Source organism: Sitodiplosis mosellana, unplaced genomic scaffold (genome assembly GCF_009176505.1).
Source record: "Sitodiplosis mosellana isolate CC-2019 unplaced genomic scaffold, AAFC_SMos_1.0 Smas_scaffold_6191, whole genome shotgun sequence".
Taxonomy (NCBI): Eukaryota; Metazoa; Arthropoda; class Insecta; order Diptera; family Cecidomyiidae; genus Sitodiplosis; species Sitodiplosis mosellana.
In genome coordinates, this window is record NW_022601432.1 from 4,673,755 (window position 1) to 4,698,202 (window position 24,448).

General features: G+C 35.3%; 5 protein-coding genes across 11 annotated transcripts; 2 read left to right on the forward strand and 3 right to left on the reverse strand.

The window, feature by feature from the left end:
* Positions 1 to 2,538: 2,538 nt before the first annotated feature.
* LOC129576795 (PRKR-interacting protein 1 homolog) lies at positions 2,539 to 3,871 on the reverse strand. The gene is made up of 3 exons (XM_055462505.1): positions 3,327 to 3,871; positions 3,049 to 3,240; positions 2,539 to 2,951 (listed from the first exon to the last, which is right to left on the reverse strand). Exons 1-3 carry the CDS (start codon positions 3,438 to 3,440, stop codon positions 2,640 to 2,642), a joined length of 618 nt encoding a protein of 205 aa, XP_055318480.1. The 5' UTR covers positions 3,441 to 3,871; the 3' UTR covers positions 2,539 to 2,639.
* Positions 3,872 to 3,893: 22 nt separating this feature from the next.
* On the forward strand, positions 3,894 to 8,749 carry LOC129576790 (caspase-like). 3 transcript variants are annotated; one of them, XM_055462494.1, is made up of 5 exons: positions 3,894 to 4,297; positions 5,329 to 5,439; positions 5,703 to 5,959; positions 6,296 to 6,604; positions 6,916 to 8,749. In XM_055462494.1, the coding sequence occupies exons 2-5, from the start codon at positions 5,354 to 5,356 to the stop codon at positions 7,149 to 7,151; spliced, it is 888 nt and encodes a 295-aa protein (XP_055318469.1). In that variant the 5' UTR covers positions 3,894 to 4,297; positions 5,329 to 5,353; the 3' UTR covers positions 7,152 to 8,749. The 3 variants fall into 3 exon arrangements, with proteins under 3 accessions (XP_055318469.1, XP_055318470.1, XP_055318471.1); XM_055462495.1 differs by having other exon boundaries at positions 4,090 to 4,293; XM_055462496.1 differs by lacking the exon at positions 3,894 to 4,297 and adding an exon at positions 4,941 to 5,233.
* A 295-nt stretch (positions 8,750 to 9,044) lies between these two features.
* Positions 9,045 to 12,341, forward strand: LOC129576791 (caspase-like). Of its 3 annotated transcripts, none has more exons than XM_055462499.1 (5): positions 9,045 to 9,232; positions 10,414 to 10,524; positions 10,790 to 11,046; positions 11,313 to 11,621; positions 11,946 to 12,341. In XM_055462499.1, exons 2-5 carry the CDS (start codon positions 10,439 to 10,441, stop codon positions 12,176 to 12,178), a joined length of 885 nt encoding a protein of 294 aa, XP_055318474.1. In that variant the 5' UTR covers positions 9,045 to 9,232; positions 10,414 to 10,438; the 3' UTR covers positions 12,179 to 12,341. The 3 variants fall into 3 exon arrangements, with proteins under 3 accessions (XP_055318474.1, XP_055318472.1, XP_055318473.1); XM_055462497.1 differs by lacking the exon at positions 9,045 to 9,232 and adding an exon at positions 9,335 to 9,477; XM_055462498.1 differs by lacking the exon at positions 9,045 to 9,232 and adding an exon at positions 9,348 to 9,473.
* A 1,253-nt stretch (positions 12,342 to 13,594) lies between these two features.
* Positions 13,595 to 16,339, reverse strand: LOC129576788 (uncharacterized). The gene is made up of 2 exons (XM_055462492.1): positions 15,520 to 16,339; positions 13,595 to 15,121 (listed from the first exon to the last, which is right to left on the reverse strand). The coding sequence occupies exons 1-2, from the start codon at positions 15,896 to 15,898 to the stop codon at positions 14,319 to 14,321; spliced, it is 1,182 nt and encodes a 393-aa protein (XP_055318467.1). The 5' UTR covers positions 15,899 to 16,339; the 3' UTR covers positions 13,595 to 14,318.
* Positions 16,340 to 18,728: 2,389 nt separating this feature from the next.
* On the reverse strand, positions 18,729 to 24,221 carry LOC129576793 (glutamate--cysteine ligase regulatory subunit). 3 transcript variants are annotated; one of them, XM_055462500.1, is made up of 4 exons: positions 23,407 to 24,221; positions 21,921 to 22,073; positions 19,959 to 20,559; positions 18,729 to 19,843 (listed from the first exon to the last, which is right to left on the reverse strand). In XM_055462500.1, exons 2-4 carry the CDS (start codon positions 22,005 to 22,007, stop codon positions 19,695 to 19,697), a joined length of 837 nt encoding a protein of 278 aa, XP_055318475.1. In that variant the 5' UTR covers positions 22,008 to 22,073; positions 23,407 to 24,221; the 3' UTR covers positions 18,729 to 19,694. The 3 variants fall into 3 exon arrangements, with proteins under 3 accessions (XP_055318475.1, XP_055318476.1, XP_055318478.1); XM_055462501.1 differs by having other exon boundaries at positions 22,768 to 24,140; XM_055462503.1 differs by lacking the exon at positions 23,407 to 24,221 and adding an exon at positions 22,194 to 22,395.
* Positions 24,222 to 24,448: the final 227 nt, after the last annotated feature.

Below are 24,448 nucleotides of genomic sequence, written 5' to 3' on the forward strand. Positions count from 1 at the left end.
AATATTATGGAATGGTAACGAGTCACGAAACGAAACGAAAAACACGTCTAATGACATTGCATGCCAACGCCAAATATTTGATAGTGTGTGTGTCATTCCCACTGTTGGTCACGTCTTCTTTCTCTCTCTCTCTCTCTCTTCTCTTGTTTATTAATTACCATAGTCCGATGGTTATGAACCGCAAAATGCCAGCTGAGACCAAACAACAGAAACCAAAATGTGCAGACTGCTTATTCTCATGAAATCTGCTCGCTCTCTCTATCTCACTCCCTCTCGATGTCGTATATTATTAGACCGGACAGAAGTTGACATCCAGATAATTAAGTAGTTTTGCTGGTTTTCCATATTCAACAAACGAATTACTAATTTGCCATAACAAACGGTATGGAAAAACAAAAAAAAAACCTGCTAGCGTGGTGGAGGTTGTTGTTCACTGGTGGTCGTCACTGACGATGTCGCCGTTGTTCTTTTATAATCACAAATATTAATTTACGGTCCTGTTTATTTAACTGTTCATCGCCTTGTTCGTTTTTAGTTGCTGTTACTGTTGTTGCTCGCCTTTGTTTCGACACCATTGTGGCCCACAATTATGTGGGTGCAGCCACAAGATTTGTTACAAGGTCTCGCAATTTTCTCATTTTCCTTGACGATTTTAACACGTCAGTGTTTCTTTTTTAATTATGGTCTCACGCGTATCACACTTTTTTTCCTTTTTCCACCGTCAAATCCAAGGTTTTTTCTCTCATTTTATTTCCATTTTTCACCCTTTGACAAATGAAGAGAATTTTATTTCTTTTTATTGAAACTGTTCATTCCATTGCCATTTTTTTTCCTCGGGGAATTTGTTGCCGTTGCATTTGGAAATAATGGAATAAATCAAACTTTCTGAATGGAGAAGAAAATGGTATGTGCGAATATTGATTAGATTGAAACTGTTGAATTAAGGTGAATCAGGAGAATTTTTTTTAAATTAATCGAAGTTAATTTAGATGTTAGAGCTATTGTTAGAGCAAAATTGTACACAATTACGTCCGATCTAGTCTTACTATGCAGTGTAACCAGTAGAAAGACAAATTCAGTTTAATTCGTTAATTATTTGTTGATTTTTATTAGGCATCCATGAATCTTTTCTACTTTGATTGAAAATTGTATTGTAAAATTTTTTTGTTGTAAACAACCATACTGACTAATTCCCTAGGCTCTTACGATAGCCAGGGAAATACAAAATATCTCCATAACAACAAAACAGTTATTGAGGTTATATGTCTAAATAATGAATTATTGCTCTTGTGCTTCAAATATGCCAATTTTCCAAGAACTTAATTGAAAGAATGCGCTTGAAGGTGTTAAATAGTATAGTATGATCATATGTGGGTATATCGAATACTCACTATCATATTTAAGTATAATGTGTCCGATAGTAAATTACTATAAGTAATTTCCATGATCCCGAATTGCTAAGAATATTCTCAATAAATTCGAACCCATGTCATCATTTGTTCATTCTTCATTTCTATAGGTGAGATCGAGAGTGGTGTATGTTACACTGATTTGGTTGTGAAAGAGAAGAGTAAGTTTCTTCCGACTTAAAAATGGTTAAAAGGGGAGTATGTTCATTTTTGGTGGGTCCTCGCGGTTTTTCACGGTTTCCGCGGAACTGATAAGAGATAACAACATGGTGTCTTCGGCAAAGTTGTACTACTCGAGATCTTCTATAACATTGCTGAAAACAGTTATCTCTTATCTCTTATCAGTTCCGCGAAAAACGCGAAAAATGATAAGAAAAAAAAGTTCTATATAAAATTTGCTTTTTCATGTGCGCGATTTGCGCGCAACTGATAAGAGATAAGAGATAACTGTCTTCAGTCAAGTTATAGAGGACCTCGAGTACTACAACTTTGCTCAAGACACCATGTTGTTATCTCTTATCAGTTGCGCGAAAACCGTGAAGACCGCGGAGGCTAGACGGTACTAGAACATACTCTCCTTTAATGCCAACAGAATCATCAGAAAACATACTCCTCTTTTTCTCAAAATAAGTCGACAAAAAATACTTACTCCACTCTCGATCTCACCCATAGATTTAATAGTTACGCTTTAGATAAGCTGGGCCGTTAAATGTACTTTATCATTTGAATGAAATTTCAAATATTTAAATTCCAAATATTTACCACACCTCACACTTTGGTTTGAAATTTATCACGAAATCGATTTTTTGTCCCACAAAGTTTACTTTTTTTCACAATTGAAGTGAACAAAAATCCCTTAAATTATTTGTCGATTTACGGTTGCTAAATGGACAGCAGCAATAATTTTCCAATAATCAATTTGTCATGATAATCGATATACATTTGTCTTCGATAACAACGTGTCTGGGAACAAATGCATGTGATAATAAACTTGAGACTCACGAATATTCTGGTCAAAAGTTGAAAATGTGTTCAAATTCCGTGACAATGAATTCTGATTACAATTATTGAATAGTAAAATAATTCGAATACATTATTTGAAGAAATGAGCATTAAAACAACGACAGTCATTTGCTTAACTGCTGCAAAATTATTTTGTTTTTATTACAAAGTGCTTAGATTAATTGGCCATTGATTGACCGTGCAAAGCAATAATATAAATCATTTTTCTTAATCTGAATCGTCTTTTTCATCTTTTTTATTCGGATTGTGTTCAGTTTCATCCGTATTTTCCGGTTTCGAGTCTTTTTCGCTAGGTTCAACATCACCTGATGCCGACTTCTTGTTATCGACATCATCATTTGAATCGCTGTCACTAGACTCTGAATTTTGTGATTCGTTGGCCATAGCATTTTCATTTGGCTTTCGATGTTTGGCACGTTGCTTCTTCTTCAGACGTTTGGCGCGTTTTTTCGCCGTTTTCTGCTCAGCCAACAAACGATTCTGTTCGATTTTTCGGCGGAAGTCATCTTCCATTTGCTCCTAGAATGGTTGCATTTTATGTGTGAAATTGAGATTTAGTTCACATTCGAATTTGTATTTAAATTTCATTTCCACAACAGAAATCAATTGAATTTACCTTTACACCTTGTTGTTGTATTTGCTTTTGTCGCGCGTACTCCTTTCGACGTAAATGTCTGTATACATGGAACTCTCCGCTGCCGGCACCAGCACTCGAACCCATTACATTTCGCACGAATGACGGCGTTTCACCGATACCATCACCGCCATTCTTCTTCGAATTCAATTGGGGAATATTCACTTCTTTTTGCTGCAAATCATCAAGTTCAACATGATTTATTATTTATCAAAAATACTGAAAATATTAAGAGAGAATGAATAATGACTTCACCGTACTGGATTCTTCATCAGTTTCTCCAACTTGATGCGCTGTATATCGGTTGGCGTTCTCGCCACAAATTTCGGCTTATCCTCATTATTCTTTCCCTTCTTCTCTTCCACTGAATCCATTTTACTTTTGCTGTGTGGATAATTTATTTGGTTTGTGTGATTTCGTGTCGATTCGGTGTTTGTTTTCAATTTCGAGAATATCCGACGCAACTGTCAAACGTTTCACTTGACAGCTTGAAATGACAGCTGCTGCTTTTCAATGTTTCACTGTTGCATTTGTTGAATTTCATACGTTCAACCATCGTTATGGAAAGAATTGACAGAGAAAATGAAGAAAAAAAATATTTTCAATTTTTTTTTTCAATATTTCTTGGATTTTTTTGATAAGAAAAACATGGAAAACGAATTTCGTTCTGAAAAATGTCTAAAAATCTAATCAAAATGCGTTGATTCGTTATTGAATTGGCAGCGATGGTGCTGCCATTTGTAACACGTTCGAAGTGGAACAATAACAAAGAAAACCAATACAACACCACCAAAAAAAAACTCCGTCTATTCAATGGCATTAGTCATAGTGCATCGCATAGAAATGAACGGCACCAATACACTCCTCCATTCGAACTGATATTTATGTATATTATGGACTGATAGACGCATACGGTGATGCGATGCACACCAACACAGACAAATGCTTCGCGGCAACGTATTTCACGCAAAAAAAACGTCCATAGCGTGCATGTGCTTTTCGCGCCATCAAAGATGCAGGGTCTTTAAAAAAAACACACACACAAACCGTACACACCAGACACGCTAACGAACTGCATCTGTGTATGTCGTTTTGTTTATTTGTTTGTCGTTTTTTTCTCTCGTCTGTTGTTACGTTGTCGTTTGTATTTGCGGTTCATTTTTCAAAGAGTTTCAGAGTCTTGTCTGTGCAAGATTCATTTCATTGTTGTGAGACTAAACGAAGCAAGTAGGTAAGAGTTTTCTCTCCATTTTAATTTTTGTTGGTTTTTTTTCTTCTTCTTTTGCTCAATTTTCAATTTACTTGAACGTGTTAAAATGATTTTTTGTAATTTTTAAGCAAAGTGCATTAATCGTTTCATAAGTATTTTATTGCGTACATGTTTTTTCCCTCTATAAAAGCACCGTTTCAATTGAAGTGTGTGTAGAAATCACAACAACACAATCATTTGGCATTTATCGTTTGATGCAATTCAATTCCCTCGTTTGGTGTGCATTGAAATGCGTTCGTAATAAACACCTAAAATACTTACGAATCGAACGTTTTGGAATTTCCATCGCGTGTGTTCACGTAAATTCTGTCTGTAGCATTCCAAAACAAAAAAATGTAGAAATTCTGTTCCGTTGGCCTAAAAAAAAATATGATCAAGAATTGCGTATGAAATGCAGGAAAAAACTCATTTCACTTTGATAAAATATCAGCATTGAGTAGATAAAACTGGAAACTAGGCTTCTTTTGTTTATTGCTCTTGAGCATGATTAATCCTGTATACGAAGAAACCACCATTTTTGTGAACGGAAACTGAGAGAGAGAGAGAGAGAGAGAGAGAGAGAGAGCAAAACGAAAATGTTCGTATGCTGTATCGCACTTAGTCGTGCACGTGTGCAAAACGCACAAAGAATCAAAGAAAGCAACATAGAAAATAAAACGAAGAAAGAAAGAAGAAGAAGCAGCATACAAAACTGTTGCTAGTTCTGTATATTTTTTGAAGGCTTCGATTCACTCTGTGAACGTTGCGTTGCGTGTATGCGTGTGTTGTTGTTGTTATTACCTGTTTCTGGCTGATTCATGCCGTTGCTTAATTTCATGGTGCAACAAGTGTAATTTAGACGAAAGTGCGGAAATAAAGAAGAATTCTGCGAAGAAATTTTTTTTTGAACGCGCAGAAGTATATTTTTCACCTTTGCCAATGTTGTTGTTTCAAGAGATAAGATCCGTTTCGTGTGTAAAGATAAAAAAATGCGTTTTGTTTCAATGTTTCAGGTAAAAAGCAAACAAACAATTTATAATGGGTTCACCGATAGAAGGAACACCGATCGATGGCAAAGCAGAGAGCAAAAACGATACAACTGATGCATTGCCTGGTGGCATGACGTAAGTTTTATCCATTTTTTCTTATAAACATACACAAAACAAAAACGAAATTACGAATATTTCAACGAATGATTTTCGATTTATCGTTTTTTTTCTCGCTCACTCGTTTTGTTGCATACTTGAAATTAATGTGCTACGATGTTACTTACTGCGGATTTGCCCTTCGCGCTGATGTCAAACCGTCATGCTGTTTGACTGCACACATTCCACCACCTCCACCACCACCACCAACAACGCATACACATCATGTGCAATCAATGCAGCCGAAATCATTCAAACGCAGCGCGCGTCGCACGTATGCCAACTGACCGGTATGCATCCGAGTACAATATGAGACACAACAAACGGGGTATGGCCATCGTTTTCAACCATGAGCACTTTGATATTCCGACATTGAAATCACGTACTGGCACCAATGTTGACTGCGAAAATCTAAGACACACATTGGAGACGCTCCAGTTTGATGTTGTGGTACACAAGGATTTGCGTTTGACCGATATTCATCAGAAAATTGAAAACCGTGAGTAGTATTTCGCTTATCATACACAAATACGTACATATACACTCAATCAAGTTAAAAAGTTGGAGAGAAGAACACATACGCTCCAATACACAGAGGGAGAGTGAGATAGAGAGTTAGAAACGTTTATTTCTTTTTTGGCATATTCTGAAAATTGATGACGTGCATTGAAATAAGAACCAAATGAATGAAATCAACCTTGGCTTTGTTCTTGTCCTTGTCCTTGTCCATCAAATTTACTGCTTTTGAATTTGACTTGCAATTCATTCACTTGGAACTCTATTAATTTGCAATTTGTGTTTGTTCTTTTTTGGGGTGACATCGTTCTCATTACAGTTGCCAACGCTGATCATTCGGAACATGACTGTTTATTGATATCGATTTTGTCGCACGGTGAATTGGGTTACATCTATGCCAAAGATACGCATTACAAGCTCGAGAATATATGGAGTTTTTTCACTGCACCACGATGCCCTACATTGGCTGGCAAACCGAAGCTGTTCTTTATCCAGGCTTGTCAAGGTGATCGCTTGGATGGTGGCATCACGCTCAGCCGCACGGAAACCGATAGTAGCGATAGCCAATCGATGGCATACAAAATTCCAATCCATGCCGATTTTCTCATCGCCTATTCCACAATACCCGGTGTGTATATATGACGACAAAAAATGCGAATGCACGCAAGATAAGATTATTTCTTCTTTTTTTTTGTAAAAGATAAATTTAGATCGTGAAAGATTGATTACACATATAAAAAAAAACAAAAGAAAAATCTGTTTAGAAAAACTAAACATCGAAAGAGAAGAAAGTATACGTTTTATGCGGTTTCTCTTTTACGACTCAGTAAAAAAAAAACAGTCATCAAATAATCTTATCAAAGTCTTGCGCATTTTTTTGCGATATTTATTGCGTATAAAATGAATTACTCATTTCCGATTTGATTGTGTCAAATTTAGGTTACTACTCATGGCGAAACACCACAAAAGGTTCATGGTTTATGCAGTGTTTGTGTCAGGAGCTCGAGCAAAATGGTAAAAAATACGACATTCTGACGCTGCTCACATTTGTGTGTCAACGTGTGGCCATTGACTTCGAATCGAATACACCCGACAATCCGATCATGCATCAACAGAAGCAAATTCCATGCATCACGACGATGTTAACACGGCTGTTGCGTTTCCATGAGAAATAAACCAACATTTCTTTGTTGGTTTGATTCCATCTCCGTCATGTGCAAATTCTCGTGCTCGGAACAAAACGATTAAATTAACTCACCCATTCAAAAAAAAAAAACAAAACAAAAAACAAAAAAACCAACAAAACCATTTGCCATTTGACCAATTTTCATCGAACAAAGCATTACTTAATCCTTTTTTTTCTATTTTATTATTATTGTATTTACAAATGGAGCGACGATTAGTTACTTGCCATATAAACTGGAACACTCTTCACGGTCTCATCGGCCGTTCACATTTTTTAAATGCATTCCATTTTATATTGCAAATAGAAACAGGGCGAAAAAAAGAGAAGAGATGAGAAATCGTCGACAATTTTATTGTTGTGATAAATCATTGATCACATAAACCATTTATACACGTCAACATACACACCCACGAAACAGGCGGTAATCATCGCTAGGTCGATTGAACAAAACTATAAAATTGTATTATTTTCTCTCGATTCAATTGAATTGGTCGTTTACACTGTGCTTTACGACAATGACATCTGTTCCATGTCACAATAATGTTTGCATTTATTTTACGTTTTTTTTTTTTTAAACTTGTTCAAAAATCATCATTGCCAACGAAAAGTACAATGTCAAATGCATTTTTTCTTATTCACAATTGAAAACACTGCCCTTTTTTTTTCTTTGTGGTGCTTTTTTATCGCACACTTTTTGATTGCAAATGCTTTAGACCAGAAACTGCACAATTTTTTTAAAAATAAATTTTCTACTTGGAACGCAATCGAACAAACACTTTTTCTAAAACGACGCAACAGAAGAACAGAAAACCAAATAAAACAAAATGAATCTTTTTCTAAACTAAACAATAGTTTTCGAAGCAAACGAACAAACGAAGTATTTTTGAGAGAATTCACATTTTACAATTGTATTTAAAGGGATTAGAAAATAGTTTAAGCATCTTTGGACAGAATCGAAATAATTGTTTTAAGTAACCGTTTTCACATGTTCATATCATACAATTGACATAACAAAGAATCTCTCTTGATTTTTTTTTTCTTTTTGCGGAATTTCATTTTTGGCTCGTGAAATTATCCGTGATAACTTTTTCTTCTTTCAAATCTTTTTTTTTATACATATTTTTGCACAACTTTTTACTTTAACTTTGGTTTTAATCAAAATGTGCCAATTTATTTTCATTTACATATATGACTATAGTCGAAAAAATCAAAACAAAAAATTTATCGTAGTTGAATTGATTGGGAAAAGTCACAATTTAGAATGTATAAATGAAATTGACTGGATTGTTTTTCTAGCTACGAACTGATTGGAGATTTGAAGTCATGAATTCTTTTTTTTTCATTGGAATTTTCTAGTTAGGTAAAAAAATTTGTCATCATTCAAAATTGCACTATGCGTCAATTGATTTTCGAATTTTCAAGACATTTCCAATAGATTTGCATGAAATTTTAGACATTTCAATGGTTTTTTCAACCCAAAATTGTTATGCACACCATTTTTCTCAATTTTAATGAAATATTATAACAGATGAAAACTTATTTTGTAGAGATATATATTGAATAAAAATAATATTATTGAATTGTAAACACTTGATTTGTTTTTTTTTAAAGAGTGTAATGTAATAGAAACACAAAATCATACTGTCTGCCTGGGGCATTATGTCCTCCACTCTTTTTTGATATTCGCAGCGCAAATTTGACATTTCATAAATTTTTGAAGGAAGATTTTTTTTCTGAAATAATAGCAAATGGATGGGCCGATGTTCAAATTCTATTTAACCTTTCAAGGAGCTAACTTTCTACGTTTTGCATCAATAAAACGCAAAAACAAAAGAGAGAAAAGGGAGACTAGAAGGGAGAAAGCAAGAGTGGGATAGACAAACAAACAAAGAACATTTGAAAAAGTGAAGATAAATTCAGTCGTTCAGAAGCTTCCAAAACGTGTAGTTGCTTCCTTTCAAATATCCAACAGATTGATTTTTTTTTCTTAAAAAAAGAGCACAGAGATTGCTCATTTTATCGGTTCCACTAGAATCGTCGGCCGTTTATCAAATAGGGTGGAGTTTCATGGTGAAGTTATTTTTTTTCTTGACTCATACTTTCTCCCACCAAGAAAACATGTTATAGAAATCATTGAATTAAATAAATTAAAGAACATCTAAACTGAGTTTACTGCGAACAACATCTCTCTCAATTCGTGCACGAACGAGTCAGTGTGACAGTTGGTGTGAGCGGGACAAAGTTCGACAGCAAACAATTTGGTTGTGTCAGTTTAAATGTTCTTTCATTGTTGTGAGACTAAACGAAGCAAGTAGGTAAGAGTTTTCTCTCTATTTTAATTTTTGTTGGTTTTTTTTCTCCTTCTTTTGCTCAATTTTCAATTTACTTAAACGTGTTCAAAAGATTTTATGTAATTTTTAAACAAAGTGCATTAATCGTTTCGTAAGTATTTTATTGCGTACATGTTTTTTCTCTCAATAAAATCACCATTTCAATTGAAGTGTGTGTAGAAATCTCAATAACACAATCATTTGGCATTTATCGTTTGATGCAATTCAATTCCCTCGTTTTGTGTGCATTGAAATGCGTTTGTAATAAACACCTAAAATTCTTGCGAATCGAACGTTTTGGAATTTCCATCGCGTGTGTTCACGTAAATTCTGTCTGTAGCATTCCAAAACAAAAAAATGTAGAAATTCTGTTCCGTTGGCCTAAAAAAAAATATGATCAAGAATTGCGTATGAAATGCAGGAAAAAACTCATTTCACTTTGATAAAATATCAGCATTGAGTAGATAAAACTGGAAACTATGCTTCTTTTGTTTATTGCTCTTGAGCATGATTAATCCTGTATACGAAGAAACCACCATTTCTGTGAACGAAATGGCAATAGAGAGGAAGAGAGAAAAAGAAGCAGCATACAGAACAGTTGCTGATTTTATGTAGGAATCATAAATAGGTTAAGGAAATATTTTTTTGAGGCTTAGACTCACTCTGTTAACGTTGCGTTGCGTGTATGCGTGTGTAGTTGATGTTATTACCTGTTTCTAACTGATTCATGCCGTTGCTAAATTTTAGAGTGCAATAAGTGTAATTTGGACGAAAATGCAGAAATAAAGAAGAATTCTGTGAAGAAAAAATTGTTTGAACGGGCAAAAGTACATTTTAACCTTTGCCAATGTTGTTGTTTCAAGAGATGAGATCCGTTCCGTGTGTAAAGATAAAAAAATGCGTTTTGTTTCAATGTTTCAGGTAAAAAGCAAACAAACAAGTTACAATGAGTTCACCGATAGAAGGAACACCGATCGATGGCAATGCAGAGAGCAAAAACGATACAACTGATGCATTGCCTGGTGGCATGACGTAAGTTTTATCCATTTTTTCTTATAAACGTGCACAAAACAAAAACGAAATTACGAATATTTCAACGAATGATTTTCGATTTATCGTTTTTTTTTTCTCGCTCACTCGTTTTGTTGCATACTTGAAATTAATGTGCTACGATGTTACTCACTACGGATTTGCCCTTCGCGCTGATGTTAAACCGTCATGCTGTTTGACTGCACACATTCCACCACCTCCGCCACCTCCACCAACAACGCATACACATCATGTGCAATCAATGCAGCCGAAATCATTCAAACGCAGCGCGCGTCGCACGTATGCCAACTGAATGGAATGCATTCGAGTACAATATGAGACACAAAAAACGGGGTATGGCCATTATTTTCAACCATGAGCACTTTGATATATCGTCATTGAACTCACGTACTGGCACCAATGTTGACTGCGAAAATCTAAGACACACACTAGAGACACTCCAGTTTGATGTTGTGGTACACAAGGATTTAAGTGAGGCCGATATTCACCAGGAAATTAGAAAAAGTGAGTAGTATTTCGCTTATCAAGCATACACACTCCAACATGTTTAAATCTATCGAGAAAGAGACCAATAATCGTTTATTTCTTTTTTGGCATATTCTGAAAACTGATATAAGAACCAAATGAATGAAATCAACCTTGGCCTTGTTCTTGTCCTTGTCCATCAAATTTACTGCTTTTGAATTTGGCTCGCAATTCATTCACTTGGAACTCTATTAATTTGCAATTTGTGTTTGTTCTTTTTTGGGGTGACATCGTTCTCATTACAGTTGCCAACTCTGATCATTCGGAACATGACTGTTTATTGATATCAATTTTGTCGCACGGTGAATTGGGTTACATCTATGCCAAAGATACGCATTACAGGCTCGAAAATATATGGAAATATTTCACTGCACCGGAATGCCCCACATTGGCTGGCAAACCAAAGCTGTTCTTTATCCAGGCTTGTCAAGGTGATCGATCGGAAGGAAACAACACACTCAGCCGCACGGAAACCGATAGTAGTGATGACAAATCGAAGGAGTGCAAAATTCCAATCCATGCCGATTTTCTCATCGCCTATTCCACAATACCCGGTGTGTATATATGACGACAAAAAATGCGAATGCACGCAAGATAAGATTATTTTGTTTTTGTAAAGGATAAATTTAGATCGTGAAAGATTGATTACACATATAAAAAAAAAACAAAAGAAAAATCTGTTTAGAAAAACTAATCATCGAAAAAGAAGAAAATATACGTTTTATGCGGTTTCTCTTTTACGACTCAGTGAAAAAAAATCAGTCATCAAATAATCTTATCAAAGTCTTGCGCATTTTTCCTGCGATATTTATGTTTCTAATCTACATTTATTGTATAAAATGAATTACTCATGTCCGATTTTATTGTTTTAAATTTAGGTTTCTACTCATGGCGAAACACCAATAAAGGTTCATGGTTTGTGCAGTGTTTGTGTCTGGAGCTCAAGCAAAGTGCAAAAAAACATGATATTCTAACGCTGCTCACCTTTGTGTGTCAACGTGTGGCCAAGGATATTGACTTCGAATCGAATAGTAACGACAATCCGATCAAAAAACAAATTCCATGCATTACGACGATGCTAACTCGGCAGTTGTGGTTCTATGAGAAATAAACCGTTTTTCTTGTTGTTGGTTTGATTATTTCTTAATGTGTGCTTGAACATTTTCGCGCTCCGACAAATCGATTAAATTAACTCACACATTCACATTGAAAAAAAAAACGAAAACCAACAAAATAATATGTATTGAATAAAAATGATATTATTGAATTGTAAACGTTTGATTTGTATGTCTTTGGTATTTGCAGCGCAAATTCTGCATTTATTCAGAAATTTTTGAAGGAAGAATTTTTGCTGATCTTTTTCCATTCATTCAAATCAATTGTTACCGTGTATATTGAAAAGTGAGCATTTATCACAAACAAATTAACGCACAAAGAAATAATTACCTATTAAATAAAAGAATAAAATTCTGTACTTGGATCTGATTCGTCTGGTGCGTGCTAAAATGGCAAGTGAAGTCAAAATGAGTCTTGAACGAGAAAATTTTGAATCGAATCATATTGTCATAACAACTGATTTTGGACAACCTATCAAAGAACAACAAAGAAGCTTCAGAAAGAACAAGAAATATGGGAAACTGGCTCCTGTCAGCAAAGATATTGATAACAACGAAGGAAGTGACTCGGGAAATGACAATGAACCCCAACTGGGGGAGGATGAAAGCGTCGAATGTTATGAGGAAGAAGAAGAAGAAAGCAAAATTGATTGCTAAGACAACTCCTACGATTTCGAAATGAGTGAAAAAGAGATGGCAGACGAAGCTTTACGCTACAGTGAAAATGATTACGAAATTAAAACGTTAAAAGAATCCTAATGTTATCCTATACGAGCTATTGACTACAGAGCAATTACTAACACAGTTACATCAAGCTCGCCAGATCATTGACATGTGAGTGGATCAAGCTCAGACGTGTGCAAGGTCAAAAATTCTAGGGGGGGGGGTGTGTAAAATGATTTTGCCAAAGAGGGGGTGAAAAATTTATTAATGGGGGTCTGAAAATTTATAAATGGGTGTCAAAAAAAAAATTAAGACCTAAAAAAAAAAAAAGGTCCTCACTTTTGAAAATCGATTATATCTAGTGTCAAACTGTCGAACTTTTCATACACATTTTTCATTTTTTATTATTAGATCAGCCGGGCCAAGTGATGGCCGGCTTGTATACAGTATACTATACAAACCGGCTATGTATATCATATGAACTGTTTATGCGCTCGAGCAAATTTTCAAGTTAACCAACGTTCTTTTTTCAATGCATAGCTATCAAGATTTATATCATAAAAATGATATTGTCCTGAGAAGAGAAATGAACCAAATTTGAATTTTGAACTATGTGCAAAGCTGTAGTTAAAGAGCGAAATTAAACGCAAGCAATTGCTGAATTGAATATTTGTTGTTCGACATACTTTGTGGAACACTAATGAGCATATCCAAAAATGAAGTTTCATCAAAATGATTCCGAGAATTATAGTTGTTGATTTTGACAATCAAAGATTTTGATCAACCAAAACAGGAAAAAACAAAAAATATTATCAAAAAAATAAATATTTATTTAATTTCGGTTTATTTGAAATTACAAACAAAAACAACATCAGTATTCAATATTCATGCACTCGTTATGTGGGAAGAAAACAATGTAATTTATTACTACTACGTGGAACTGACCACAATTCAATTCATAATTATCAATTAAAAAAAAACAATGTGTACAAAGGTGGAGAAAAGGCATTTGCAATTACATTTTACGCTAACATTTGTTGACAAATCAATGAAAATGTTGTTGTGTGAAAAAAAGCAGAGAAATTTTTTTTAACCATTAAATTTTTTTTGATATGAGTTATAATTTAGGAGAAATTGCCATTCAGCCAATATGAATGTTATTACAATAAATTTATCAACATTCCACAAAGTCGCTTGCTGCACATGCTGATCAGAATTTCAATAAGTTTCCATATGCAATACCGATTTTGGGCTGAAAATGATCAAATAAATATAGAAATCACATTGTTTATATGTGTTTCCATCATTTCGGCCTGTGGTGTAAGTCACAAAAAATTTTTAAAACAAAAAATCTGAATAATAACATAAAATCAGTCTATAAATGTGCTTTGGTGTATACAATCCCTGAAACCCTACGCGCACTCCTCGTCGGGCCGATCTGACTGAATGATCGTGTTTCATGAAATGCGTGTGCTACGCAATAGTGATGGTCAGTGATTTGGGTACATTTCTTAAAATGTCTTGAATATTGAAATCGTTTGGTGCATTTGGCATTTGATCAGTTGGTCGATCATAGTTGTACAACTGATCGATCGGAAATACTTCCGTAACGACGGTATTGAATGTCATTAGGATTTCATTTGATTCATTTGGTCGTTTCCAAGCCATGTTCGGTTGTATTGTATTGTGTTCACTGATATCCATTTCATGTGGTATCGATGTCATGTGCTGGCTTAATTCATGCCGTTTCCCTCTGCATCCATTGTTTTCATAGTAAATGGATGTGCCCAATTGTTGTAATTTTTTGAAAATATTGATGCGATTGCCAAACGATTCGGAACGTTTGAGTGTCGATAATGGTTGCGACATATGAGTTTTTTGCCGTCGATATTGTGAGCGTGTCAAATGATATGTGGGAATTTTGAGACGTGCTGATAATTTTCCATTGCTTCGCATTGAAAACCTACAGGTTCGGCACAGTGTTCGTTGTCGGCTATGCATTCGATTCGAATGTTTTCTAATTAATTTGCCGCAGCGTTCACAGTTCCTGTGCATGTCCGGTGTGCCATTCAATTCGATGATTGTAGCGGCCTGTGGATGTGCATTCAATTCACTGAGATCATTACACTTCTGCTTGTTTGGATAGTATAGATATTTTTTCAATCGATCCCGTAGCGTTTGAATCACATTGTTTACATCCACATTTTCCACGTTCTCCTCATCATCATCGCTGACGATAATCAACTCATTCGCATCGGTGCAATGTCGATGATCATCTGGGAAAATTAAAGAGAAAAAAAAATGTTAACCAAAATTATTATTTTGATCCGCTGTATTTCTTTTGGCTGTTGATCGTTTATGTATATGCATTTATATATGTACGCTGAACCTATAAAGTGTGTTCAGTGGGACACAAGAGGTGAGCGCTCCATGATTATTATGCGAACAGCTGCACATTTTGTATTGTGTCTAGCGCGCACGCGACAATAAAAACAATAATGAGATCAACAACAACAACACCATAACCGACCACGGCAACGATAACCGAAAAAAAACACACACACACACACACTCAAGCCGACAGTCTTTTCTGGCGCATATGTATATGCTTTCAATTTAGAGTCAGCCTTAATTCGTCATACGCATTATACATAAATATTCGGTTACTACTTACCACTTGTTTTCGTTGCGGTTTGTTTGCCGTGCGCATTGGCTGTAATTGCTGCTGACATTGTGGATGATGTGGTCTGTTCTTGTGCATCTTCGTGACTACTATCATCGCTCTTCTTTTGCACCGTGTACCAATTGATTAGCCAATTATTGCAACTGTAGCACAAGAACTTATCATCGTTCAGTGGTCGCATTTTAAACTTTTCACTTATCACATCGATCATGTTTGGGCCACAACGCGGCTCATGAATATTGATTATTAATGTGGTGCGACCGCCGCAAATGAAACAGACTTTTTTCTCACGATTTTCACTCGTTTCCGTCGCCGATTCATCCTGCTTTGAATCCTCCGGCGAGAATTGTTTGCAATTATTCGATGACATCTTTTGAATTTCGGTTGATTTTTTTTTTTGGCGCAATCCTTAATAAATAGGATTTCTGAGCTCTTTTTCTAAAACTCTTCTCTCAAATCTACGTTTGAAACTCTTCGTTTGAATTTGCAACGGAATCAATCTCGACTTTCTTCAATTCAACTGCACTTGAATCAAATGAGCGCCAATTGATACACACCGTTGTCGTTTCTAGGCAACAGATCGGTTGAACTTTAACATAATCTTCCGAATTTATTCCGTATTTTATTTAAATAATTTCTTATTTTTTGGCAATTTCACTTTGGATCAATTCTCTCTATACAAATTTAGAAAAAACTATTCGTAAACTTTGGCCCAAAATACAGTCGAAGAGACGAAAAACAATAACAACGATTCGAAAGGAAGAAACTCGATTGATTCACAGCAAACAGTGCAAACGGTATCGATGGCAGCAGCATCAAAACCAAAATAATGTAAACAGAAGTGATCGAGCATAAGGGTAACTCGGAACTCGAGGCGCGCATATACAGTGTGTTTGTGCGTGTGCAAAGAAAAACACAACAGCAACCGAGTGCGAGAATTATTGTTGTGTGCATTGTGCGAGTGTGTGCGTTTGTGTGTGTCATATATGTCCACATGGTGCCGTCAACGGTACCTTCAATATACCTACTTCTCTATCTACATGTAGAGTGCACTCCGGATCCGGTATAGAAAACTAGGAGAAACATAGGAATAAGACTAAAAACCATAGCCGTAATATGTGTGTATGCATGCCATTCAACGCAAATACACACATCCCAGCTCGGCCCAGCACACCAAAAACAACAACAAATTATATGGCATTGCCAATGAACGTTTTGCTTGTTACCGACTACAAAGTGCACCTTTAAAAATTAATTGTTATATACTTTTCTACGATGTTGATACAAGGAGACAAGCAGCAACAACACCAATCAACATTAAGACCCTTTGGTAACATTGACTCGAATCGATACATAAACCTTTCGAACGAAAAAAAAAACCTTCACTAGAAACACAATATGTTCAGCAAATACCGTATTTGAATAGTCTTTCATTTTCTCTTCTCCTCTTTTCATTCTCGGTCCGTTATTACATGTTGCTCCTATTCCTTTGGTTCGTGCTATACGAAGGTTTTTATTTTTTTTTGTAACGTTATTTTTTTCCTGTTCATATTATTCATTTCTTTCGAGAGTGTGACACGATTTTATTTTTCGGTAATAGAACCGTCACACCATCGGTTTCGTCTTCGTCGGCGCGCCATACCAAACAGCTGAATCCTCCGACAGAAGGAAAAGAAATCTCTTCAATAATTTTTGGTGTGCTTGTGTGAGTGTGTTATTGAATGACGTCGGATGAGTTTCATTTTTGCCATTGTTCGATATTGTCGTACGCACACAATGCGCGTGATTTGATGAATCGAAAAAGATGTGTGGTTGAATTGAACATTGCACCCGTGTGTGCAACATAGCACACATTAATTGGTTGATATAGTATTAAACCAGAAACCCGTACAAATCGGCCGATATAGAAAAATGGTATTTCCGTCTTTGTCTCCCACATCCTATTCGAAGCGAGCTAGGTCGTGTCGGTTCAATTTCCGAAATAAGAGAGCATATGTGGTGAGAAATTCTTTTTTTCATTTTTTTTTTCGTTGCCTTCTTCTTCGGTTTTTGTTATTATTTTGCCTTGAACGACGTTTTTTCGTCGATATTTTGAAGCGTTAAGATACTTTTATGACACTATTATTGTTCCTTAATCTATTTTCATTTGTTTTGCTCCTTCGTTTTTTTTTCTTCACCACCGATCTGATGCTGTTGAGCCGGCGCACAACTAAACGTAAAATCACAAATAATCGACTGCAGTTTGTCGGTTTTCCATCTCCATTTTTGATGAGTTTTTTCCCTCTTCTCTTATCATACCTTTTTTTTCTTCTTCTTTCGATGAATTATTTGAATCGACAGATGGTTTGACAATCAAGCAGAAGGGAATGAATGAAAAAAAAAGTAACAACCGTTCGTCATAAGTTTGTTAAATCCACATAAATTTGATGATTCGATATATTATATGATTTTCATTTGTTTTGAGCGCGCGTCATAAATTCAAACCGGGCCGACGATTCTAGTGCAACCGATGAAATAAGCCAGGCTCTGTGCTTTTCTTTTCGAAAGAAAAATAACAATCGATGGATGATTTCTTATCTGTGTTTGATTTAAAGCATATTCCAGACGCTTCTTCGCTGTATAACTATTTGAAGCATTCGGATAGAGCCCAACACTGGCTTGTATAACACTCTGTATGTGTATGTGGGTGTGAGTGTCTTTCGGAGAATTGGTGAAAAGCAAATATTTCCTTTTAATTCCTGGCAAATACTCTCTTTTCAATATGCAAGGTAACAATTGATTTGAATAAATGAGATAAGATCAGCAAAAGAGGTACTTTTTTTTGTACATTATTTCAAAAGGTACTTACTCACTGTACACACTCACCTTGTTTTGCACAATTTGGTTTTCCTTCGATTTGTACCTGAATTTCGACAGAATTTTTCCTCCAGAAGAACAATAAATGGTAGATACAATAGTCGGTCAAAGTATTTCACTTGTGGCGCATTTGAAATGAATGAAAATTGTATTCTTTTTCCTCTTTTACCCGTCATAAACCTTTTCAAAACAAAGGAGAGTATTTTTTTTGTCGTTCATTTTGCAACAATAAAGACCGTTTTAAAACAATAAGAACCATTTTTGAACAAAACGAACATTTCTTGGCGCAATTTAACGAGAAAAAAAAAACAAAGTGAAACAAAACCCAAGTTAGGCTTAAAAAATGAGCATAAAAATAGGAAATTGTTTTTATTCATTGCATTTGAAACTTGTTTGTGAAAAAATATCGAAACAGAAAAATAGTGTATGTGTATAAGTATTCGTAAAATAAAAAATAAAGACATCACCCATTTGGGCTCTCTCATTGTTTTTGTTACTCTTGGCCCAAAATATGTAAAAAAAAAACTCAAACATAAAAGTAAGATACAAATAGCATGCATTGGCTCTTATGTTAATATTAAATTCGTTTTTTTTCTCGCTTCTTCTCATTCATTCTCGCACAAATTATTACAATCTATTTAAAAAGATGCAGAAACGATTGGATGTTCAGTAACTACAATACAAAAACTATCGGCGCCGGAAATTTTGGCTGTTTTTTTTTTATCAACAACATTCAATTGTGATGATAAAATCGGCTTTGCTGATAAACTCATTTGAATTCTTTGTATTGTGATAAAATCTAGTAATACTTTTTTCTTCTTTTAAAATATGAAATCAATTCGCTTTCTTTTGCCGAAGGTCAAAGAATGACATTCATTTGCTATTCATTCGTCAAACGATTTAGTTAACAATTTGATTGCAGGTACTACTATTTATTTATTTTTTCATTTATTTTTTTTGTGTAGGATTTTTTTTTCTTTTTTTTGGATTTGCATTCTAATTTATGTATTCATTTTGATAATAATTCTTTTTTTTTTGCTAACATGCTAGTGCATCACCAATTCACATTTTTTTATTAAATACAAAACAAAATTTTGAAACAAATTTAGATTGGGATCGAAATAGCGTTGGTTTTCCTGTTGGTTTTTCTTCAAATCACAATTCGGTTCCATCAAAAATGTTCTACATTTCATTTGGAATTGTTTCAAATATCCGAAGGAAGTGCAATTTTAATTGAAAGCACAATTAACGATTTACGATAAAATTGAACATCTAACTTCTATTTTTTATCAAGAAAAAACTGGTGTGATTCAGTCACGTGCAGCTCCCATTAGGAATCCTCTGGCAGTTAAAACGCCACGGCATTTTATGTGTACTTGATAGCGTGACGTCCACGTTGGTGTGAATGGTTGGAGAAGATTGCTGTTTATTTCGTTGAATGAATCTTTAGTGATGAGCACTGTGAAATGGGTACAAAACCAAAATATGAGAAAAATTGTTATCGACATTTATTCTGGTTGATCGGTTTTTGGATGTAAATTTCCAATTGATTTCAACAAAAATGAGTAAATTACCTTCAGAATCGCTGTGCGTGAGTAGTTGAATTTCGTTTTTGGCGCAAAATTCTTGCATCGATGGTGGCACAACACAGCATGCGCTCAGATTGATTTGTGAAATGGTCGGTTTAACGCGGCACGATGTGTACAGTTCGATCAGTGTGTCTGTATCAAGATCAGCAATGCCCAGTTGACAGATTCGTTTATCATCTGCATAGGTTTCAAGGACTTGCCATAATTCTTTCAATTCATCAATGGCCGTTGCGGTGTCACCCCATGTCAATAGGCTCTCTTTTGTCAATGACGATCCCAGCGAACCATTTTGATATCCATTGGTTTTGTCAGTGCCATTTGATTTGGATTTAGCGCCGTCCAACGGATGAAAGCCCAGTATTAAATTATCCAAATGATCGATTTTAAGCACTTGCAACAAACTGTCGATGGCCTCATGTAATAGGTTCGGATCCGAATGATTCAAGAATACTTTAGCGCCAATTTTAATATCATTTCGTTCATATTCCTTCACTTTGGCCAGTAAATCATCATTGCTGCGTGCTATAATGCCAGCTTTGGTATCAACCACCGGATCGGACATCGTTAAATTTAGGCAATCGAACAGCTGAAATGAATAAAGAAAAATTCGTCATTTGAAAAAAAATGTAAACATGAAAATTACACAATTCATTGTAATTTCACACCGAAAAGTGAGTCAAATGTGCAAATCAACCATGACTTGCAAAACATTCATAGAGCAAAAAAAAACTCTCAAAGTCATGTGAGTTAAACCATTTGCCGTCGTATCGATTGTCTTATTATCTAGAAAGCAAATATGTGCTTTTTTACGATTTTGTACACGAATTAGTCACACGAGTCGCATGCGATAAAAGAAAATCGGCATGCAGCAAATTCCGACGACTTTTTATTCACAATATATTTGTTCCACTCGAGTGTGCATGACATTTGAATTTCATTCATCTACAAATCATCCAGAAAACTCCAGAAATTTGTTGAACGGTTTAACTGTTTTACATTCAATTCAATTGATGTCATAAGTTTGATCGATTTTTTTGTTTGGCGAGCAACAGAAAGGAAAAAAACACACTTATACCATGAAAGCGATGACCTTGTACGAATCATCGAATGTGTACAACAACTATCGTTGTTGAAATCATACATTTGGCGCTTAAGGCTTTGGCTATGAAAGAGAGAAAGAGAGAGAGAGAGAGAGAGAGAGAGAGAGAGAGAGAGAGAGAGAGATAAATGCCATGAAAGCACGCACAATCGCACATACATGCAGAAGATCCCATTTCAATTGTCCATCTCATTAAACGGTCTTTTACACCCATAAAATTATCCGACATGGAATAAACTGCTTGTAATATCTTTTTTTTTATCAATCTGAATGAAATGACTAACTCGCTCTCATTTACAAAAATACACTATAAAACCCATGGATTTCAGCCTCATATTGATGCATCAGCATGACAAACTATTAATAACCAAGCCGTTGTTTTAGATCATAATGAATTTCATATGAAAATATTTACATTTTAATTCATTCGAATGGGGATAACATCTCTATTAGTCATCATGTTTATGAAAATGATGATTTCGTTTAATCGGCTCGAAAGTAAAGTGTTTAAAAATAGATCCAAATTCCCGTTTACACTGCAATGACTCAAACCGAATACCAAACGACTGATATTTAAATGGAAATTTTGGATTATCGTAGTTTAGATTGGGCTGCAATTTGCGGAAAACGATTTTTTCGGTGTTGTTTTTGTTTTGGGTCGTCATTCACGTATTTTTTTAGATGATTGTTTTTGGAAACCGAGATTTAACCTTCATTCGAGAATGGGATGGACCCATTTTAGTTCAAGTTTGAAAGGTCATTTCCAATTAGAATGTTTAGAACAACGATGAGTTAATAACGATTCGTTACACAAAATTTCAATAATTTTCGATTTTAGAATAACTCACCTCTTCGTTGGTTTTTTGGCCGGCCTTTTTGTTGACATTTAGAATGTTTCCGGTGCTAACAAGAATTTTTCTCTTATCATTAAGCATTTTGGCGTTGGGTAATGTGTGAAATAATCGGACGAATCAGATGGTGGTGTTGAATGTGCTTCAGGCCTGTGAAAGAGATAAAAAAACGAAAGAAAAACAATTCATAGTAAATTTCGAAACATTTTCTCGATACAATGAACGGAATCAAGTGATTTTACAAGCGATAAGCGAAACGTGATTGTTTACATTTTGGCTGTAAACACGATGGGATAAAATGCACTGTGTAATTAACTAACAAAGATTTGTTTAGTTAAATAGTTGCAACGATTACATTTCTTGTTGCGCATTAAGTGATGATGATAAAAAAAAAACGAACAAAAACAAGAAATGAAACAGGTTGAACAAATCGAGATATTAGTCGGTATGCGATAATTATTGTCGTGCATCAATACTAAATTGCGTGCAATTATACTTTGTGTGTGATTTGTTGTTAGCGCGCATTTGTTTTCATGACATTTGTCATGTGTCATATATACGAAATAGCTGCTCGTTTAAGATGACATGCATTCCGTTCAACAGCAGCAACAACAGCAACAGCACATGTGCTGCAAACTCTGATTCGGCGAGCACAAGCGAAAGAGACGAAAACACGGTACGCACACCTTTCGTCGAAAAAAATGTTTTCGCATTTGGGACGAGAAGTTATTATTCGCAAATTGTGTGGATTTAAACATGAGCCAATCATCACACAAAAAATCGATGTATTACTATAACTCGCCGTTCGAAACGTATGGTTTAAGTCACATCAATCAAAACCTACCGCTGACTTAATCATTGAAAACTGCTGAAGTGAAGATTTGTTCCCATGTTTTTTTTTTAATTTGCTCGCTGTCTCTCAATACGTTTTGACACATTTGCATCGACCATTATTCGATTTGTCAGTGTAATGTTATGACATCGATAAAAAAAGGCACACAAACGAAATGAAGAAAAAAAAAACGTTTGCTCTTTGCTCTATGAATTTAGAACGTTTTTACTTGTGTCAGTGCGAGGTACTATGTTCCGTGTTTATTTCCTCGAATTTCATCCGATGTTGACATGTTTGTTTTTCTGTTGCTTCGCATCGGAATATCAACGAACGGTAAAATAGATAAGATATATGCACACATACACAGGGAACGATATTTGTTTTGTTCAGAAATCGCGTGATTGTTTCAGCTTAAAAAGAAATATTTTTATATATCGAATTTCCCAATTCGAATCGCTATTATTGGAAACTTGTCGTGATTTAATTCTGGTTTGAATTGAATTGAAATTGATTCGATTGACACTTTTGTTCTCGTGCACATCAACGATGTAGGAAATTCAATTAACGATTTTTCCACCAATGTAGAGAAACAAAAAAACTGTTCTCTTATTTCTACAACCAAAAATCACACCGAAATAAGTAAAAAATCACCTTTTTTATTCACTTGAATTATCGATGTTTGTCGTTGGTTGTTGGTGTTGTTGTTGTGGTTTATTCTTGAGGTCCGAAAATGTCTGTTACATTCACACAATCGAAATCGGCGGAATCAATACCACTTTGCGTCTTTTGACATGCACACGTTTGGTAGAACTGCGTTTCAACGCCGCTTGACCTAGGTTTTGTTGCTGCCTTTCAGTTTGCAAGAGCGTGTAACGCTGTATAGAATTTTATGACTTCTTTATTTTTTTCTGTTCTCTCTCTCTCTCTCTCTCTCTCTCTGTTTTCTGTCACTCCAAAACTGATAATGTTTCGTGTGGCTGTGTCGTATTCACTGATTTGAAGTCGGCGAGTGAATGAATGAGAGAGAGGGAAGTGCGAACGCTGAAAAGTCGATTGGCCTCGCGCGTTGATATGTATGACAAATATTCGAGTGATATCTTTCGGCGCGACAAGAATACCACAATACAAGTGTTAAGTACACAAATTCGATTTGAAAATACACTCAATTTCGATTTAATTTTGGAGTTGTTTTTCTTCTTCGGATGGAGTTTTTATATTTGACAATTTGTACGCATATTCTGTTTCAACAAAATGATGAAGTAAAACCCACAATGAAAACAAAAAAAAATAAAACGAACGTATATTTGTCTAATTTGCGATTGATTTGGAGGGTTATTGCATACACATGCTTAGGTTCTCACATGAATCGAAACACTATCTGCTTTGGAAGCGAACGAACGAGCGCCAAGCAAAAACATACAGAGCATCACACATTATACACATGGCACGACGGACACTACACACTCAACACATTCATTGGCATTCATGACATCACATGCGACGCATGTCATGGTAGTGTATAGTGTTTTTTTTTGCGTGTATTGTATCGCGCGCGTCGCAACCGAATCCAACGAGTGGAAAAGAGAGCAGTGGCGCTGTAAATGAATGCCACGGCAAAGCATACGTTAACCGTGTTTTATGCAAATGAGCCTAATCGCGTACTTTAAGAATCGTTTCATTCTTGACTGTGTGA

What these genes read in the sequence shown, in the direction of transcription:
- LOC129576791 (XM_055462499.1), top strand. Translation starts at nt 10,439, where the DNA reads ATGAGTTCACCGATAGAAGGAACACCGATCGATGGCAATGCAGAGAGC. An exon ending in GCATTGCCTGGTGGCATGAC is followed by an intron (nt 10,525 to 10,789) that starts GTAAGTTTTATC and finishes CAATCAATGCAG; the next exon opens with CCGAAATCATTCAAACGCAG. An exon ending in TCACCAGGAAATTAGAAAAA is followed by an intron (nt 11,047 to 11,312) that starts GTGAGTAGTATT and finishes TTCTCATTACAG; the next exon opens with TTGCCAACTCTGATCATTCG.
- LOC129576790 (XM_055462494.1), top strand. Translation starts at nt 5,354, where the DNA reads ATGGGTTCACCGATAGAAGGAACACCGATCGATGGCAAAGCAGAGAGC. An exon ending in GCATTGCCTGGTGGCATGAC is followed by an intron (nt 5,440 to 5,702) that starts GTAAGTTTTATC and finishes CAATCAATGCAG; the next exon opens with CCGAAATCATTCAAACGCAG. An exon ending in TCATCAGAAAATTGAAAACC is followed by an intron (nt 5,960 to 6,295) that starts GTGAGTAGTATT and finishes TTCTCATTACAG; the next exon opens with TTGCCAACGCTGATCATTCG.
- LOC129576795 (XM_055462505.1), bottom strand. Translation starts at nt 3,440, where the DNA reads ATGGATTCAGTGGAAGAGAAGAAGGGAAAGAATAATGAGGATAAGCCG. An exon ending in AGAAACTGATGAAGAATCCA is followed by an intron (nt 3,241 to 3,326) that starts GTACGGTGAAGT and finishes GATGATTTGCAG; the next exon opens with CAAAAAGAAGTGAATATTCC. An exon ending in TACAACAACAAGGTGTAAAG is followed by an intron (nt 2,952 to 3,048) that starts GTAAATTCAATT and finishes CAACCATTCTAG; the next exon opens with GAGCAAATGGAAGATGACTT.
- LOC129576788 (XM_055462492.1), bottom strand. Translation starts at nt 15,898, where the DNA reads ATGTCATCGAATAATTGCAAACAATTCTCGCCGGAGGATTCAAAGCAG. An exon ending in AACCGCAACGAAAACAAGTG is followed by an intron (nt 15,122 to 15,519) that starts GTAAGTAGTAAC and finishes TAATTTTCCCAG; the next exon opens with ATGATCATCGACATTGCACC.
- LOC129576793 (XM_055462500.1), bottom strand. Translation starts at nt 22,007, where the DNA reads ATGCTTAATGATAAGAGAAAAATTCTTGTTAGCACCGGAAACATTCTA. An exon ending in GCCAAAAAACCAACGAAGAG is followed by an intron (nt 20,560 to 21,920) that starts GTGAGTTATTCT and finishes TATTCATTTCAG; the next exon opens with CTGTTCGATTGCCTAAATTT. An exon ending in CACGCACAGCGATTCTGAAG is followed by an intron (nt 19,844 to 19,958) that starts GTAATTTACTCA and finishes CCCATTTCACAG; the next exon opens with TGCTCATCACTAAAGATTCA.